The sequence below is a fragment of the Ambystoma mexicanum genome, chromosome 9, assembly GCF_040938575.1.
Source record: "Ambystoma mexicanum isolate Mex_15411 chromosome 9, UKY_AmexF1_1, whole genome shotgun sequence".
Taxonomy (NCBI): Eukaryota; Metazoa; Chordata; class Amphibia; order Caudata; family Ambystomatidae; genus Ambystoma; species Ambystoma mexicanum.
Window position 1 is genome coordinate 550,413,323 of NC_090931.1, and position 15,675 is coordinate 550,428,997.

The 15,675-nt window shown below is 42.9% G+C and overlaps 1 protein-coding gene across 15 annotated transcripts in view; it reads right to left on the minus strand.

The window, feature by feature from the left end:
- DHX40 (DEAH-box helicase 40) overlaps nucleotides 1–15,675 on the minus strand; it is a 1,529,377-nt gene that overhangs the window by 1,070,983 nt on the left and 442,719 nt on the right. For 7 of the 15 annotated variants that reach the window (XM_069615130.1, XM_069615121.1, XM_069615134.1 and 4 more), the window contains 4 exons: nucleotides 4,026–4,076; nucleotides 3,044–3,195; nucleotides 2,763–2,955; nucleotides 791–936 (listed from right to left, as the gene is read on the minus strand). In XM_069615130.1, the coding sequence (XP_069471231.1) occupies nucleotides 791–936; nucleotides 2,763–2,931 (315 nt within the window). In that variant the 5' untranslated portion in view covers nucleotides 2,932–2,955; nucleotides 3,044–3,195; nucleotides 4,026–4,076. Of the gene's footprint in view, nucleotides 1–790; nucleotides 937–2,762; nucleotides 2,956–3,043; nucleotides 3,213–4,025; nucleotides 4,077–15,675 lie in introns of all 15 variants that reach the window. The other 8 variants (XM_069615132.1, XM_069615126.1, XM_069615123.1 and 5 more) reach the window with 3 other exon arrangements.

Here is a 15,675-nt window from a genome sequence, read left to right on the forward strand (position 1 = left end):
ACAGTTCTGTAGGCCCCTGCATTGAATAGTAAGTTGAGTGTCTGCCCCATAACATCGTCCCCTTGTACTACATCAAGGCATATTAAGAGCCAGTGCTATTTAACACAGGGATCTTCGGTGGTGCGGTCACCATAGCAGACTCCCTCAGAAATGTCTGAGAAGCCGACGCCTAGTAAATCATGCATTGCATGTTAGAATAGCACTACACCGAGGATTCATAGTGTAGTAATAAGGGGAAACCGGGCCGTTCTGTAACTGCAATTTAAAGACTCTGTGCCCTTCATCATAGGAGGTCTTCCACACAGTTACATGCAACATGACTTCACAGATTACCCATAATGCACTATGCTTGGAATTTGTACATGAGGTTTTGGGGCAGGATTTTAAACGCCACAAATTGTGCTTATTTTAGCAATTTCCCATTGTGGAAAAGTATTGGGAATTTGCTTGCAAATAAGTAACAAGAAACATAATTTAGATTTATTGATAGTGAGACTAAACTAGAATGTACATTTTTAAAGAAGTTAAGTTGTACATTGTACTTGGGTCGTATTTAATGGTGTAATTGAATGGATATAATGTATAACTGTATCTGTGTATTATTGTGATAAGTGTAATTTTTTGTTTTGAACCAGATCACATTTAAAAATAAACCAATGCACTGCAGAGCCTTCCCTAGCAGTTGCACGGTGAATATGGCTTTGTACTTTCTAGTTGTACAAATGTGACAAGCATGCGGGAAGCATTCTTTATAGTAATATGGTAATTTCCAATATTTGAATGGCCATACCTTAGATGTGCAGTCATCGAAGCGCACCTGGTAACCCACTGTGTGTCCGAGGGAGCATTGCAACTCCTCGGCTACACGCAGAGCGACAGATATAGTTGCAACTCTTCGCGGCTGTGTCACACCAATCATCCCATGCTGGGCAAACCCTGCAATAAACACATCATCATTACATTCACGGGTTATTGTATGATATTTTATTTATATCATACTCGTACACAAGTGTTTCAGAGCACGACCAAGCAAAGAGAGGGGAACAAGGGAGAACAAAAAAATGAAAACAACGATCTTCCTAGGCCCAGTGACATTAAGAAAGCGCAAGTGCATGGAGAAGGGAAAATGGGGAAAGTTCGTGGAAGGGGGAGAAGTGGAAAGTTCAAAACAGAGGAGAAAAAAGAATAAATAATAAGTGAAATAAATAAATAAATACAGGCAAGGAAAAGGTGGTAGTGCTGCACGCAAGTGGCAAGTGCATGATTGGTCAGATAGGGTATATCTGATAAGTGCAGAAGAAAGGTGGGGGACTGTATGTGTACAGATACAGATCCCAGTGCAATGGGTGGCCCGCAGGCAGTGCAGGAAGGAGTCAGGTTGAGCAGGTACCTGGTCCAGAAGGACAGAGGGTGGCCAGGTGCATGGTGCCAAGAGAGAAAAACAGGTCAGCAGGGGAGAAGAGGGGCAAAGGAAGAGGCGAAGAGGAAGGTCTTGAGGTGCGTCTGGAACCGGAGATGGTTCTCCTCAAGTTTCAAGGTGGCAAGGAGGCTATTCCAACAGGATTCCCCAGAGGCGTCAGAAATGTGGGCGGAGAAGGAAAGTGTGGAGTCAAAGATGACTCAGAGGTTCTTAGCCTCGCATGTAGGGGTAGGAGGAGGGCCAAGGGTGGCCGGCCAGAGAGTGGGGGGAAAGGATGGTGAAGGAGGATCTCAGTCTTGTTGACATTTAGACAAAGATCGTTGGCAGTACACCAATTTTGAATGGCTATTAGGCAATCAGTGATGAGGGAGGGAGAGGAGTTTGCCGAGGGCAGCCTGAAAATGAGTTGAGTGTCATTAGCATAGCACTGGAAATTTGAGCAGAAAATGGAGATGCAGTAGGCAAGAGTTGCCAGGTATTTGTTAAAAAGCCAGGGCGAGAGGTTAGACCCCTGGGGAACACCACAGGTAGAGAGGGAGATTGGTGATAATTAACAACAAATACTCAAAACGACCTAAACAAGTGTGGAATTATTGAGGCCATCTGTTTCAATATCAACTACAGTGCTGAACTAATGGATGCATGTGCTTGTGATAGTAGATAAATGTATCATGCTACCCCAGACGTAGATTTACTTTTCAAAGATCGCCCAAACTTTCCATTGGCATTTTCGAAAGTCAATCTGCTGCCTACATTTCCCTTTTTTTAGTGGTATTTTTGATCAGTAAATGACACGTAAATTCATCTGACTGCAACACCACCATGGATTAACACCTACTCCCTCCACAGTTGTGAAGCTCCTTTCCAGAGCACGTTACCATCTCCTCCGCCAAGAGCAACAATCATGTGGAAAAAGACGCTCATGCGTGGACACTCTTAAGATTTGGCAATTTGGCAGAGGGTCGAAGGGAAAAATGTATGTTTTCTGACTTTTCTTCTAAGTAAAGCAGATAAGGATTAAATGGGTGCCTTTGAGGCTTCTTTGAGTGCTTTAAACATGCAACAGAACATTTTATGGAAGTTCTTATGTATGAAGATGTTCAGGTGCAGTTGCAGAAACTGAATAAAGATATCATTTCCACATGTGTATTATATAATCTTTCATACTTGAATTACATTTTAACATCTCGATCTCTGTGTGTTCTTCGACCAATGAAAACACTTTGAATAATACAGTTACACACACACACACACACACACAAAAAAAAAAAAAAAAAAAATCACAAAACCATTGATAAATCTCTTCTTGTGAAATATTTGACAAAGAAAGCAAGGGAACCACCTGCTTTATGCAGATACTGGGGCAGCTGGGTGGTTTTGCCACTTCCAGTCTCTCCGGTCACAATCAGAAAGGTGGAATCTTTGACAGCTTTCACAAGCTTCTCTCGATAATGGTAAATTGGAAGAACATCCTCTCCCCTTTCTTTACGTGGTCGACTATTTCTTGCCATTGCAACTGCAGACTTAGATTTGGCCTGCAAGTCAAAGAAGACATCCATGAATATAATTACAGACCCGAGCCTAGCAGTCTAACCATGTAAGCAGATCACAGGGTTGCCATACCTGAAAGTTTGGTTCCTGTCCACAGGTTAAAATCTTCCCTTGCAGCAATCACAATGGTGTCAATGTATCTTCTCTTCTAAAGTAGAGCAGATTCTTGGCACACATATCTGGTTTATTCCACTCCGGGGGTGCTGCACATTCCCTGGCAACCACTAGGAAAATTGGAGAACTGGTGTAAAGGAATGAATACGCTGTTGCTGCTTGAGGTTTATATGCACATGGACATTTCTATTTACTGGAGACAGCAGCTAAAATGTGTCTTACATAGAACAAAGAATGGCAATAGCATTCCACTCCAGGTGCTTTACATTTCGAAACATGTGATGGGATTACAAGGAAACAAACCAAAAGGGGCTGACATGGGTCACTTCTATATGTGGAAGAGGAAGAATATGGATCAGAGAGAGAGGGCACCCAGAACCCTCCTAGTGGAGCAGTGGCACCTACACGCAGCATACGGGAGAAGATGGAGGGGCACCTAGAATTAGTTCAGGGGCAGCAGACCATAACCACCAGCCCAGTGAAAATCTGGGAAACCAGAAACATGCCGGGTCATGGAAGCCAGGAGCCAGCCAAGGGGGAAGAGGAAGTCCTCAGAACCCTCACAGAGCACTTGAGTGGCAAAGCACAATAAGCAATGCTAGGGTCAGGAAAAACCAGACCTGGCGGGAGGTAGAGAGGTGCAATGACATTGATGTACAAAAAAAATACATACAGCACAATACCACGCATTTGCACCAGATGATACAATGTTCGGCCGGGACATGCATTGATGAGGGAGCTTCCCCATCATACAAGCAGGAGGCCAGTAGACTTTAAACTGACAAATGGCAGAAAAGTAAAATCATGTATGCAAACTTTCCTAAGCACATTTCTCAGCACCAGGGATGGCAGAGGGGTGATAATCAAGGCCAGACATGAGTTATGCGCAGAAACAAAGGAATGTAAAACTGCCCATGAACGATTTGTAAAGTTTAACTACCTTGTTATCATTTCTGCAGTCAGGCCTTTCTATCATTATGGATCAGCTTTGCTGCACAGAGGAGTAAAGGGAAAAGAAAAAACAAAGTGGGGTGCTTATTATTTAAAGGTACGCAATCCATTATTACACCTCGCACAAGAAAAGGCATAACAATATTTTACACATCCGTGTGACCGTGATAGCTGAATATATTTGAAAACGGCCTAACTTCATTGGTAGTCACAGTTCAAGCAGAACCTTCTAAATTGCAAGAGGCCAATATCTGCTTTTAGTCCGTAAAGCTAAAATACTGCTGGTTACCAGTGAAAATGTGACTCTGATGAGGACGGCCTTTTTGCGGGGCTTCAGGGGGTTGGGTACGGGAGGGGGCGTCTACCTTCCACTATAAATGGCAGACACGCCTTCCTTTCAGGAAAAGCATCACACAGCAGAGATACTGTGGAGAACAAATATATAGATCCTTATGAAAAGAAATATAGATTGATTAGAAAAACCTTTTTCATGGGTGTAGCTCTGCAGGTCCTTAGTTTTATGCATGCCCCCCACACTCCATTCACTACTAGTAAGCAGCACCTGCCATTGCCACTCATGCAGTGCACCAAGATTTGGATGTCAGTTAACCAATGTTCAGAATGGCATAGTGCTGGCTAGCAGAGCAGAAGCCTACGAAGCTTGGCAATCTGGTCTTTTTGTTGGGTTATCCAAATCTCTGCCATCTGACTAAAGACACAACCGAAGGGAAAAGTAGGCTAAAGGCCCCGAGACTTAAAACACAAACACAATTCACCTTCATGGCATACCTCCTAGGGCCTTATAATATACCTGAGGGTTAAGTGCGCTGTACAAATAAATAAACTAAACTAATGCCCAGTCACCCAGAATAATACACTAAAGCCATAAAGAAGATGGAACCATTGTAATCCTTAGCAAAAGCATCCAAGAATCAAGAAACATTTCTGTAAAAGTTGCCTTTCTGATATATTGCATGGAAGAATGTATACATGTCAATAGAGGTGTTTGCAAGGGCACTTCTAAGGGCACTGCACTCGAGTAGGCTGCGGATGGGCAGGCGAGGAGTGTCTGGCATTTGACTTTAGCTCTTCGGGTAAGAAGATATATTTTATACATCTACACTTGCCTGCTGTGCCATTACTATCGTCATAACATCATTGTGCTGGACACGATTTAAAATGCCAGGAAATGCCAAAAATAGAAAATGCAACTATAATCTTCGATCAAAGCGACCTGCGGGCGAGATCATACAGGAAGGACTGCCTAGTCTGGAAAGTGTGGAAGCATGTCCGTTCGGGGAGGGTGCAAAGTACCCTGCAGGGAGACGTAAACCCTGATACCCATGGGGAAATTACAAACTTCTTTCGTGCTGGGGATAAAGCAAGTAAAGATGCGAAAAACAACAGGGCCGAAGCAATTGAGCTAAAAAATAATAATCATCCTCTGCTTAACTTTGTCATTGCAAATGGAGATCGCAGCTATTGCAGATACTAAAAAGAACATAGCAGCATGCAGTACCACAGAGAGAGAAGGTGGGGTGCCCCCTCACGATTCAAACTGAAATGTATCTGCCACCCCCGAATTATTTGTAGACCGCGCGGGACAGGAATTATCCTATGGGCACTCGAGCACCTCAGTGGAAATGCTTACAGTTATGTCAACATTACGATTTGCCACAAACATATTACTAATGATATGTGGGTTCATGGCGAGATATTGCGGCACAATGAAAAAGTAAAAGCGCCCTCACCGGATAGTGGCAGACATGTCAAAAATATTGTTGCAACGAGAAGTGCGCCTGCAACTGCAAATGTAGAAGTCGACATTCATAATGCGATTACTACTCTGCCAGATAATGAGAGGATTGAAACCCACATGGATGGAAATCAGTCGTCGTAGGTTTACTTAATTACTCGTCTAAACACAGGGAAAGCAAAAGCTGGCACAACAGTTACAGGGCCTAGCCCCTCCTTGTCTGGAAAAATAAAAGTCAATGTGGTGGTACTATCGAATACTAAAAAACCTAGGAAAAAAGCAAATAGAAAGAATAAAAGGGTGTCTAAAAATGCTGGAACGGTGAACTGTTGGGTTACCAAGGAAAACGCTTCTGCGAACAAAGAAGCAACACCTGGAAACGCAGAAATAGACCACACCGGATTGCAGTCAATTGACAGCAGGGTAATTGATATCTGTTGATAGATGCTCAACTCCAAAACGAAATGAGAGGAGTTGTATACCAGCGGTATCCGCAATGGCTCAAGTTGAGGATACAAATGAGGCTTTAGAAGGGCGGAAGCTGCAACCTGACCCAAAGTCTTTTTTATAATAAAAAGTATCTTTCCTGAAAGAAAAGACGAGCTGATACTCTACTCGTTTCAGCTGATATGGCCATTGAGGGTTCTGGTCACAGGGGACATTGATCATGTAGATATTACTGAGTGGCCCAGCCTCAAAGCATCGAGGATTCACTGTTACACTGCAGAACTGTATCAAGGGACAAGATACACTTAGACAGTTTAAAAAAAAAAAAAGAAATAGTCAATGATCAACCTCAACGTTTAGTGTGAATGCAGTGCCAGTTTGAAAAAAGTAAAGCCGAGTAGGCACCCAGACAACTTAAAAATCACAACATCAAGATCGGGAAGATTTGTCACAAAAATGCCCTCGGCTGATCATGGTGTGCACGAGTGGAATTGGTTATCTGGGTTCCTGCCGGTAAAAACATTAGCATGCCCATGAACCTGCAATATTTTATCCTGGAACACTCGAAGTCACAGCCATTTTATTAACGCGACCGTCTCCCCAAATCTCTTGATACAGAATGAAAACTTTTTAATACAGAGAGTTGGCTTACCACAGACCGCTATATTGATGGTTATCAGACATTTCAAATGTTGGCAAGAAAAGGGCCAGTATGCCGCCCCTCTGAGGGGCTATTGATTGGGGTAAAAAACGATATGACAGTGGTAAAGGTGTCCCCTCACCGCTACAAGGCTGTAAATAGCCCCTGGAGGTTATTGGTATTAAATGTGTATGACCCTCCAAGAGGCGATTTTACTGATGCAATCTTTGCAAGTATAATGGAAGTGTTGGTTACATGTTATAAATTCGAGGAGGCCGATATGATACTGCTGGGGGTGGGGGGGGGGGGACATAAATGTGCATTGTGTAGATGAGGAAATTGCTACTGAAACGGAATCTGTAAACGCTCTAAGTGAAATGTGTCATCAGGTGGGAAATAGACAGGGGAGGGTGTGGTTAGATTTTCTTAATGAATGCTACTGAATTGTCAGGCTGGTGCTAGAACGCTTTATCTGTTCTCATCGTGCTGCTCAAGGACTTCCGACACCAGACAGCTAGGTGGTGACTGCCGGGCATAATCACGGCCTTTGAACCTCTCCTCGAATATTTCAGTGCAGCAGGGACGCTGAAGCGACACTCAGCGGGCATGGCGGGCACGGCTGATATGGTGGAACGCTCTTCAGTGCTAGGAAATATCCGTGACTGTGCCAGCTACTGCAAACATTGAGATAGATGCTGAAGAACTGATAAAAGTGGTGGAATATGCTGAATCGCCTAAATGCACATACCAACTGAGGCTTCCCAGGACATGCATGTTAAAAACGATTTGAGTACACAGTACTGAAGATAAAGAGAGATGAACAGTAACATGTACATACTTTTTTCCTAGAAGGGAAGAGGAAATTGTTCTTGCAGAGGCTATTCGAAAGGAAGGATGTGACCCCTTTCCACCAGGGCACAGTGTTTTCATCCAGACTGGACAAGCATAGGTCCCAGTGTTCTTGTAATCTCCATCAAGATGGCCGCCAGTGTTTTGAGTGTGCCCGACCTCCTTGTCTTGCCTGGAGAGGCATACTGATTGAAGCAGCATTGTGATTGGCTACCGACTGAGCCAGGAGGTGACGCCGGGCCTATAACGAAGGGCCGAGTCGAAGGGCCCTGTCCTTGCCTCGAATTGCCCTACTGCCCATAGTGTGCCACCTGTGTGCGCTCTGGAGTGCCCCTGTTTTCACCTCAGGTAAGAGGCACATGTTATCAGGCTCTCACTCTACCTTGTCCACTTCCTACTGATACAGTCCATTTGCTGTCTACACCACCCTGATGCGAATGCCCTCAATCTTTATTCCTCATGCTCCCTTCGAGCTTCTCTTGCTTCATGCCCGCTCCGACATGTGGTCCCTCACATGCTGCATCCTGCCTCTCGTACCGTCACCGCCTGGATCCCTTCTGAAATCCTTGCAGGACTTAACTATGTTCACCCTCACCATAATCACTGACCGTTGCGCTGGCATGCAACTCACCTCGGTCCTGTGTTCAATGCCCAGTTACTAGGGTTAGTTCGACACAATTCGGCCTCATTTCCCCAACACAATAACATTTACGTTACCGATGGACTCTGGCTCAATGGACGTCTCCACCCTTACTGGGTCTGTCCACCTGCCCAATGCAGCCTTCTTATCCTAGACTGTATCTACCAAGTATGGACCTCACCACTTTATCTACTGTATGCATCTTTGCCCCAAGCCCAGACAACAATATGTGAGCGCTCCAAAGCATGTCTTCCTTATACCTGTCATGTCCCCATATATAATATAATATGATGCAGTTCCCCGCAACAAGAGATAAGCTTTCCTAAGTATGTTCTCTATTTACCTACATTAATTCACTGATGGCATCGGCAGGGCAATTTAACAGATGTGGAACAACAATTTTTGATAGTATAGGGGCCTACTATTCCCACAATCTATTTTCTGCCCAAAATACATAAGACATTTGTGGATATTCCAGAAGAGAGACCTATTGTAAGTGGCAAAGGAGTAATTCTAGAACCGCTTGCCATGTACATTAATGAATGTTTACAACCAGTAGCTACCCAAACGCTCACATATGTCAGAGACAGAACGCATATCTTAAAAATCCTTGAGGAGTTGCCCATTATTTCTGGTTTATTACTTGTGACTCGGGTGTAAAGGCACGCTATACCTCGATAGAACATCACAGAGCCATAGAGAGTGTGGACTATATTTTCAGGGAGAAATCTGCGTCAGTTTACGTGCATATTCAAATGCTTAAAGAACTACTGCTATTTACTCTGAAGAACAATGAGTTTTTGTTTAATGAGGTCTATTATAAACAACTTATTGGCATTGCAATGGGAGCTAGCTTTGCTCCTGCTCTGGCCAATGTGTTATTGCACCCTTTCGAACAGCTCTGTGTTTCGTCCATACGTTTATCTATGGAAACGATACATAGACGACGTAATCTTGGTCTGGTCAGATACCCCTGAACGTATTTGTTATATTCCTTAATGCAAATGACTGGCGGCTTTAATTTTCATGCACAATAAGTGACAACTATGTGTAATTTCTTGACTTACAGATTTACCTTCCACCCAACGGGTTTGAAACCAGAACTTTCAGAAAAAGTACTTCTGTTAATGCTGTTCTCCATGCCAGTAGTCGCCACAAGAAAACGGTTATGGGGGAAAGGGGAATACATACGTGCCAGAAGGAATTGTAGTTTGAATCAAGACTTTTTGGATACATGTGATCTTATTAGTCAAAGATTTGCATCAAGTGGTTATCCCAACAAGACAATAGAGAAGGCCGGAGAACAAGTCTGCAAAATGGAGAGAGTTGATCTGCTGATCCCTAAAATGAGCAGTAACAGAAGTAAATTCAACAAATTGAGATGTATAACGAGATACAATGCGGACAGTCACAAATGTTATGAGGTGCTCAAGAGACATTGGCACTTGATATGGTTGGATAAGGATTTGGTACAATACATTGATAACACACTGAGCATTACATTTAGCACATCTAGGACACTTAGAAATATTCGGAATCCCTCGTTTATGCGTAAAGACACCAAGGATGAGAATTGGCCCAAGAGGTTACAAAGCAAAGGGTTTCACAAATGTGGACGTTGTCTGGTGTGTCTGCATGCTTTGTAAACTTCGACTGTGAACTTTGGTGGTTTGGGAAAATATGATGTTGAATCTTTTATCAATTACAACTCCAAGTACGTGGTGTACTGAATTATTTGTGTTTGTGGCTCTCACTACCTGGGAGCACCATCAGACCCTTGAAAAATAGGATTCGCGAACATCTGTACACCATTGGTAACCAACAAGCAAAGTACCCATTGGCCATTCACTGGCAAAACTTGCATCAAATTGATGACAAAAAAGACATCCGTTTTGTAGGCATGGCCAAGTTTCTCCTGTCCCAAGGAGAAGGTTATTGTCAATTACTTTTGAGACAACTTGAGGCTAGACTAATTTGCTGGTACTGTACACTATACACAGGGTTAAACACAGACCATGAACTATCTGTCTTTCTGTAATGGTACACTTTGGATAACGTGATTCTTTAATACATGTAATGCTGATGGCCTCAATGGGCACAGCACTATAGCATTTGTACTTGTATTAGGAGCGTTTTTAGGAGTGTGATGGTGCACACTCCTACAATAATCTCTTGAGTACGCATATTTTGTCAATTATGAGCATAGTTAGAATGGGTGTTGTGACCCACATGGATGGCTTTCTCATGATTTGGACGATAGCTAAAGTGTCAACCAGGAACATAAGCCTTGAGAAAGAGCATGCGCTCGAAACACGCGTCGGCTGATTCAGAAGTTGTTTCGCCTTGCAAACTGTTTAATTAAATGCAATATTTAGGGGCTTTTGGCGCAGTTTGGTTGTATCTCTAATTGAATTGTACTATGATGTAGTTCCCCGCAACAAGAGGCAAGCTTTCCAAAGTATGTTCTCTATGTACCAGCTATGTCCCCATATGTACTATCATGTAGCTCCTGCAATAACTGGTGAGCTTTCCCAAGTATATATTTTTTTCTGCCCTTTCAAGGCCTGTTTGTCTGCTCTGTAACTAAGTAATTTGTACGGTACCAGCACGTACTGTAACCACATTCTTAAAACAAATCGCCTAGATACCTTGGGGTTTTGTGCACTATATAAAAACCCAAAAGAATAAAAATTATAAATAATCCTGGAGCCCACCAAATGCTACTTGGGCCAGGAGGCCAGAAAGCCCCAGGGAGAGACCGAACTGTCGCAAACGCGGCACACTGGCATGTCCGGGCAATGAAGCTCAAACGAAGAACCGCTGCCAGAAAACCGAAGAAAACAGAAGCGCGGTTCCACAGCTACTAGAGCAGCCTCTCCCCCCAAACCCGATGAAGAATGCAGCTGAAATGCTGGTGCACCGATAACAGAGAGGAGAGGGAGAGAAGGCGGTAAAGTTCTGAAGCATTCCACAAAGGGGGTAAGGAGGAGAACGAATCCACATGGCCAGTGAGACCGGGTTACAAACAGAGGGCTAAGGTGCCCAATAAAATCAAAAGGAGGCGAGACCAGTACGCAACCCACAAGGCCAGTGAGGATGAACGGCCCACATAGGGTTGAATGATCCAACAGCCTATGGAGGCATGAGAATAGCGAGAAACAGACAAGCTAAACGGCCAGAAGGCCCAGGCCGTGCTACCAGAGACCTGCAAGAAATAGAAACACCCTGAAGGGGTGAACCTGAAACAAAGACTGCGCAAGGGGGGTAAAAGATACCAGAGAAGAAAAAGATCTGAAGGAGCAGAGAGCCCAGTCTGGGCCGAGAAACCAGCACCCTGGAAGGGTGAACCTAAAACTGAGACCATGCGAGGGGACAATAGCCATCAGAGAATCAAAGGTCAGAAAGGACCAGAGAGCCCAGTTTGTGCTGAGAAACCAAACCACTCACGGAGGGTGGAGAATCATGTGAAGCCGGGGCTAGCAGTGGAGCCAGAAGGTGCATGCTGGACAAAGAAAACCCATTGGCTGAAAGAGGCCGAATCACCCTGGAGGGGTGAATAAGATACAAGTTACACAACTGAATAACTTACACATCCAAGTGTTGCAATTTCAGGAAAAAGACCTTGGTGAGAAGATCCAGAGTCCCCTGTTTGTAAAGAAAAAAAAAAGGAGTTTGCTTGCAGTGTACGTGCTGGTCGAGGCCTGAGAGACCAAGAGGAGAATTTGAGAGACACGTGGGAAGAGGTCAAGCAACAAGAACCCCAAGCCAAGAAAGGGGGGATTAAGAACACTTTTGCCAGGCTAAATTATGTGTACCCTTATTGTTAGAGGTATGGCCCGTCAGTAGTATAGAATAGGTTTTGAACAGAGGATAATGTTTATTTGTCTAAGACGCTCTAATGAGCACTTTGTCATTTCTTTACTTTAATAAAACAGAGACACTTTAAAACATGTCTTTTTGTCCATCTCCTATATCTGACCTACCACAGTTATGTAAGTAACTAAAAGTGATAATATGGCTCTTTTGAACTAATAAGAGTTAGATGGCATGAATATGACTACTTATGTATATCCATCCATGACATTACTTATCAATTGAAATGTTGGAATTAGCTGTACCAATATATTTGGGAGTGCTAACTTTATTATATCAGGGACAGTTGAAAGGGGTGTTTTCTTTCGACTGAGATGAAAAACGTATGTTTAACAAGGAACAGGGTTCGAGATTGAGGGGATCTGGAAGCCATTTAGCTCATGCTTGTAGCTTTGAAGACACCAACAGTTACCAGGAGCTACTTTTTTGGCAGGGCAAGCCAACTAATGCCAAACAAATACATCTATGTGAATTTAAATGTGCGCATTTGGGACAATCTATAACTAAACATTAGGGCACATCTATACAACATTGAAAGCATATGGGCTCATATTTAATGGGCCAAATCATATGTTTGCATCTTATGTGTAAGTTAGATTTGCAGAATGCTATGCACTAGCTCCTGGTTCTCCAGTGGTAACTTCTGTTCCCTGGTTAATGCTGAATACTCAGTAACAGCTTTTAGCTCCTGCTTATCCAATCTTGATTTCAATCACTGAAGGAATATTAACAATGAGCAGTAATAAAGGATAAGTAATCATGCTTGCCACTTAATCAGGTGTTATATACATACGAATGTTAATAATATTCATTTTGTTTTCTTTTCTTCAGTTTTATTCATTTTTGGTTCTTTATTGAATGTATCCCAATTGGTTGGTTGGCTTTATGTTTTTTTAAACTTTCTTGTATTTAATTATTGGTCCCTAACAATCACTAATACATATGAACTATTTTCGGGATGTGGCTGTAAAGACAGCACATTGTTTACCCTGAAGAAGAGTTCATTGGGAACTTGCGTACATGTAGGCAAAGCTGGCAGTGGCTGAAAAGTAGCTAACAGAAAATAGATTTACAATTTAGAACCAACAGTTTCTCTGTATTAATCTTAATTAGAAATTCTCTGAATTGAACATGAGAAGTATCGAGGAGAACTGCCGGCAGGTACATTGAATACGTTTAATTTGTATTTCAGTATTCTACAAGGAAATGATAGACCGGGCCACAAGCTTTGTTGAAGTTAGCATACAAAGAACAGTGCCTGTGGACAGACCTTATCCCCAATATATTCAATGCAAATTGTGCCCGAAAGTCATTAAACAGTGGACATAAAAAGATGAAATGGGGACATGGTCTCAAAGCCACAACATATACATTATCTGAGCGCCCTCCGCTGTCTGGCTTTTGTAAGGAGGACTCTCATTTCATCTTCTCTTGCTGATGGCAGGAATTGCATAGCCTTGGCTTTTATCAGCGTCTTGGGGAGTCCTTCCATCTTTACTGGGTCGTCAAAGTATGTTGCCCATGAAAGCATGTGCAATGGGGACTTTAAGTGGCCTAACCATCCAACTTTGCTGTGGCCATTTAAAGTAATCATGTTCCTAATTAGGTCTTTCGTTAGAGCTTTAGAGGGCTACGAGTACCCATGCAAAGTGAGGCCCGTGTTAAAATAGGTCTCGCATATAATATCCTCAAGATATTGCCATAGCCATATCATCAAGATAGTGCAGAGAGTACACAGGTGTTGAAACGGGGACCATCAGCAATCTCCATCTTTTGTAGACAGGGACCCCTTGTATATCCTATATTTCACACCCGAAACGTGCCTGTAGGGATGGCCTTGCCCTCAAACCGTGATCATGTGTTCCACAGATGAAGGTCTCAGATTCTTTGCTAGTCTTTAAATGCCCCCTATGGTCTGACTCATCCATCTATATTGTTTGGGAAAGCGAACATATTTTCATGTGCAGTCCCTTTCTCATATATTTTAAATAAGCAAATAGATTTGCTTATCTTAATTTAAAACTCTACCATTTCAATAAATGAATAGCCATTGCTCAAGAGACAAGGGTGCTTCAAGAAAGAATGTTGCAAGATCTTTACAGAAGAGCTAGGCCTTTGTTTATATACAATAGCTTAATAAAACTATGTGAAGATGTAGAGGTGCAACGTTTTGTCCACCTGCGCAAAGCTCATTTGCGTCTGGCTTGCACTCTAGTACCTGAGACAGTGGAAAGTGTTCCTAGACCACTTTACACCAAAAACTGCCAAAAGCATTTTTTGACATATTTCTCACCCAGTTACTAGGCCATTATAACCCCATAACTCTCACTCCAAGCCTAATCACCATGTTTGCTAGTCTTATCTTTACAATAGAGGTTATATATGATATGATATTATAATAAAGGTTTTCTAAAATGACCTAGTTGAGTATTCTTGGCAGGATAGCAGGATATAGAAGTGTGGGGTGGCCACTGGTAATGGGCCAGATGCCCACTGAACCAGAATTCCTCCCATTACCAATGAATAATTGCAACTAGGTATAGGTGGAGGATGAATGTTTGCATATCCTCCCTGGGATCTAATAAAGAGCCAACAGAAGCATGGAACCTACTACTACCCGCCAGTCACACTTAAGTCAAAAAGAAAACAGTTGACCCAGAGTTCAGCGACATAAAAAAAAGCTCCAAGGTCCCCTTTTCAGGGAGGCTCACATTTCTGTATTCTGGCACATGGTCATAATCATTGAATTGGCGAGATACCATTCAGCAGAGCCAGAACATAATATAAGAATTCACTATTTTAGATAACGTAATAACGTTTTTGGATTCGTGAATTACCATCCAAGCGCATCTGGAATAGAGACTAATGGATGTGCTGTGCTTTTGAAAAGGCAGTTGCACAGCATATGCTACAGAAAAAAGCTACAGAATGATACTAAACCATTGCATTAAAATGCTCAGTTAGAAACGCATTTATCTCTACAAGCAAGCCCGGTAATCCTGGATACTTACGTGATATGCGGTTCTAGACATATGCACAGCCAAGACAATATTTTACGGCACAGCATTGTTTAACCAGGCTTTCTCAGTGGTTGCCCCAAACTGTAGAACTTCATTTAGGCTTAAATCAGGAAAGTTCCAGCATTCTCCTTTGCCTTTACCTCGTGGTCTCTCATTAGTTCATACCAATCTTAGCCTGTCTTATCCCCATCCGTCTTCCTCTCCGGCCTTCAATTTCTTTTAATCTTTTTCCACTCCAAAATGTCATACTTCTTTTTTACCAATTTACCATACCATTCTAGCCAACATCCTGCCCCACAGAATAAAACTCTCTGGCAGCAACTTTGATTGGTTCATCTGACGGACAGGTGACACTTTGTCTCCATGCCCCCTTTCGATTGGACACCACCCCAGTCAACTATGGCATCCAGTAGG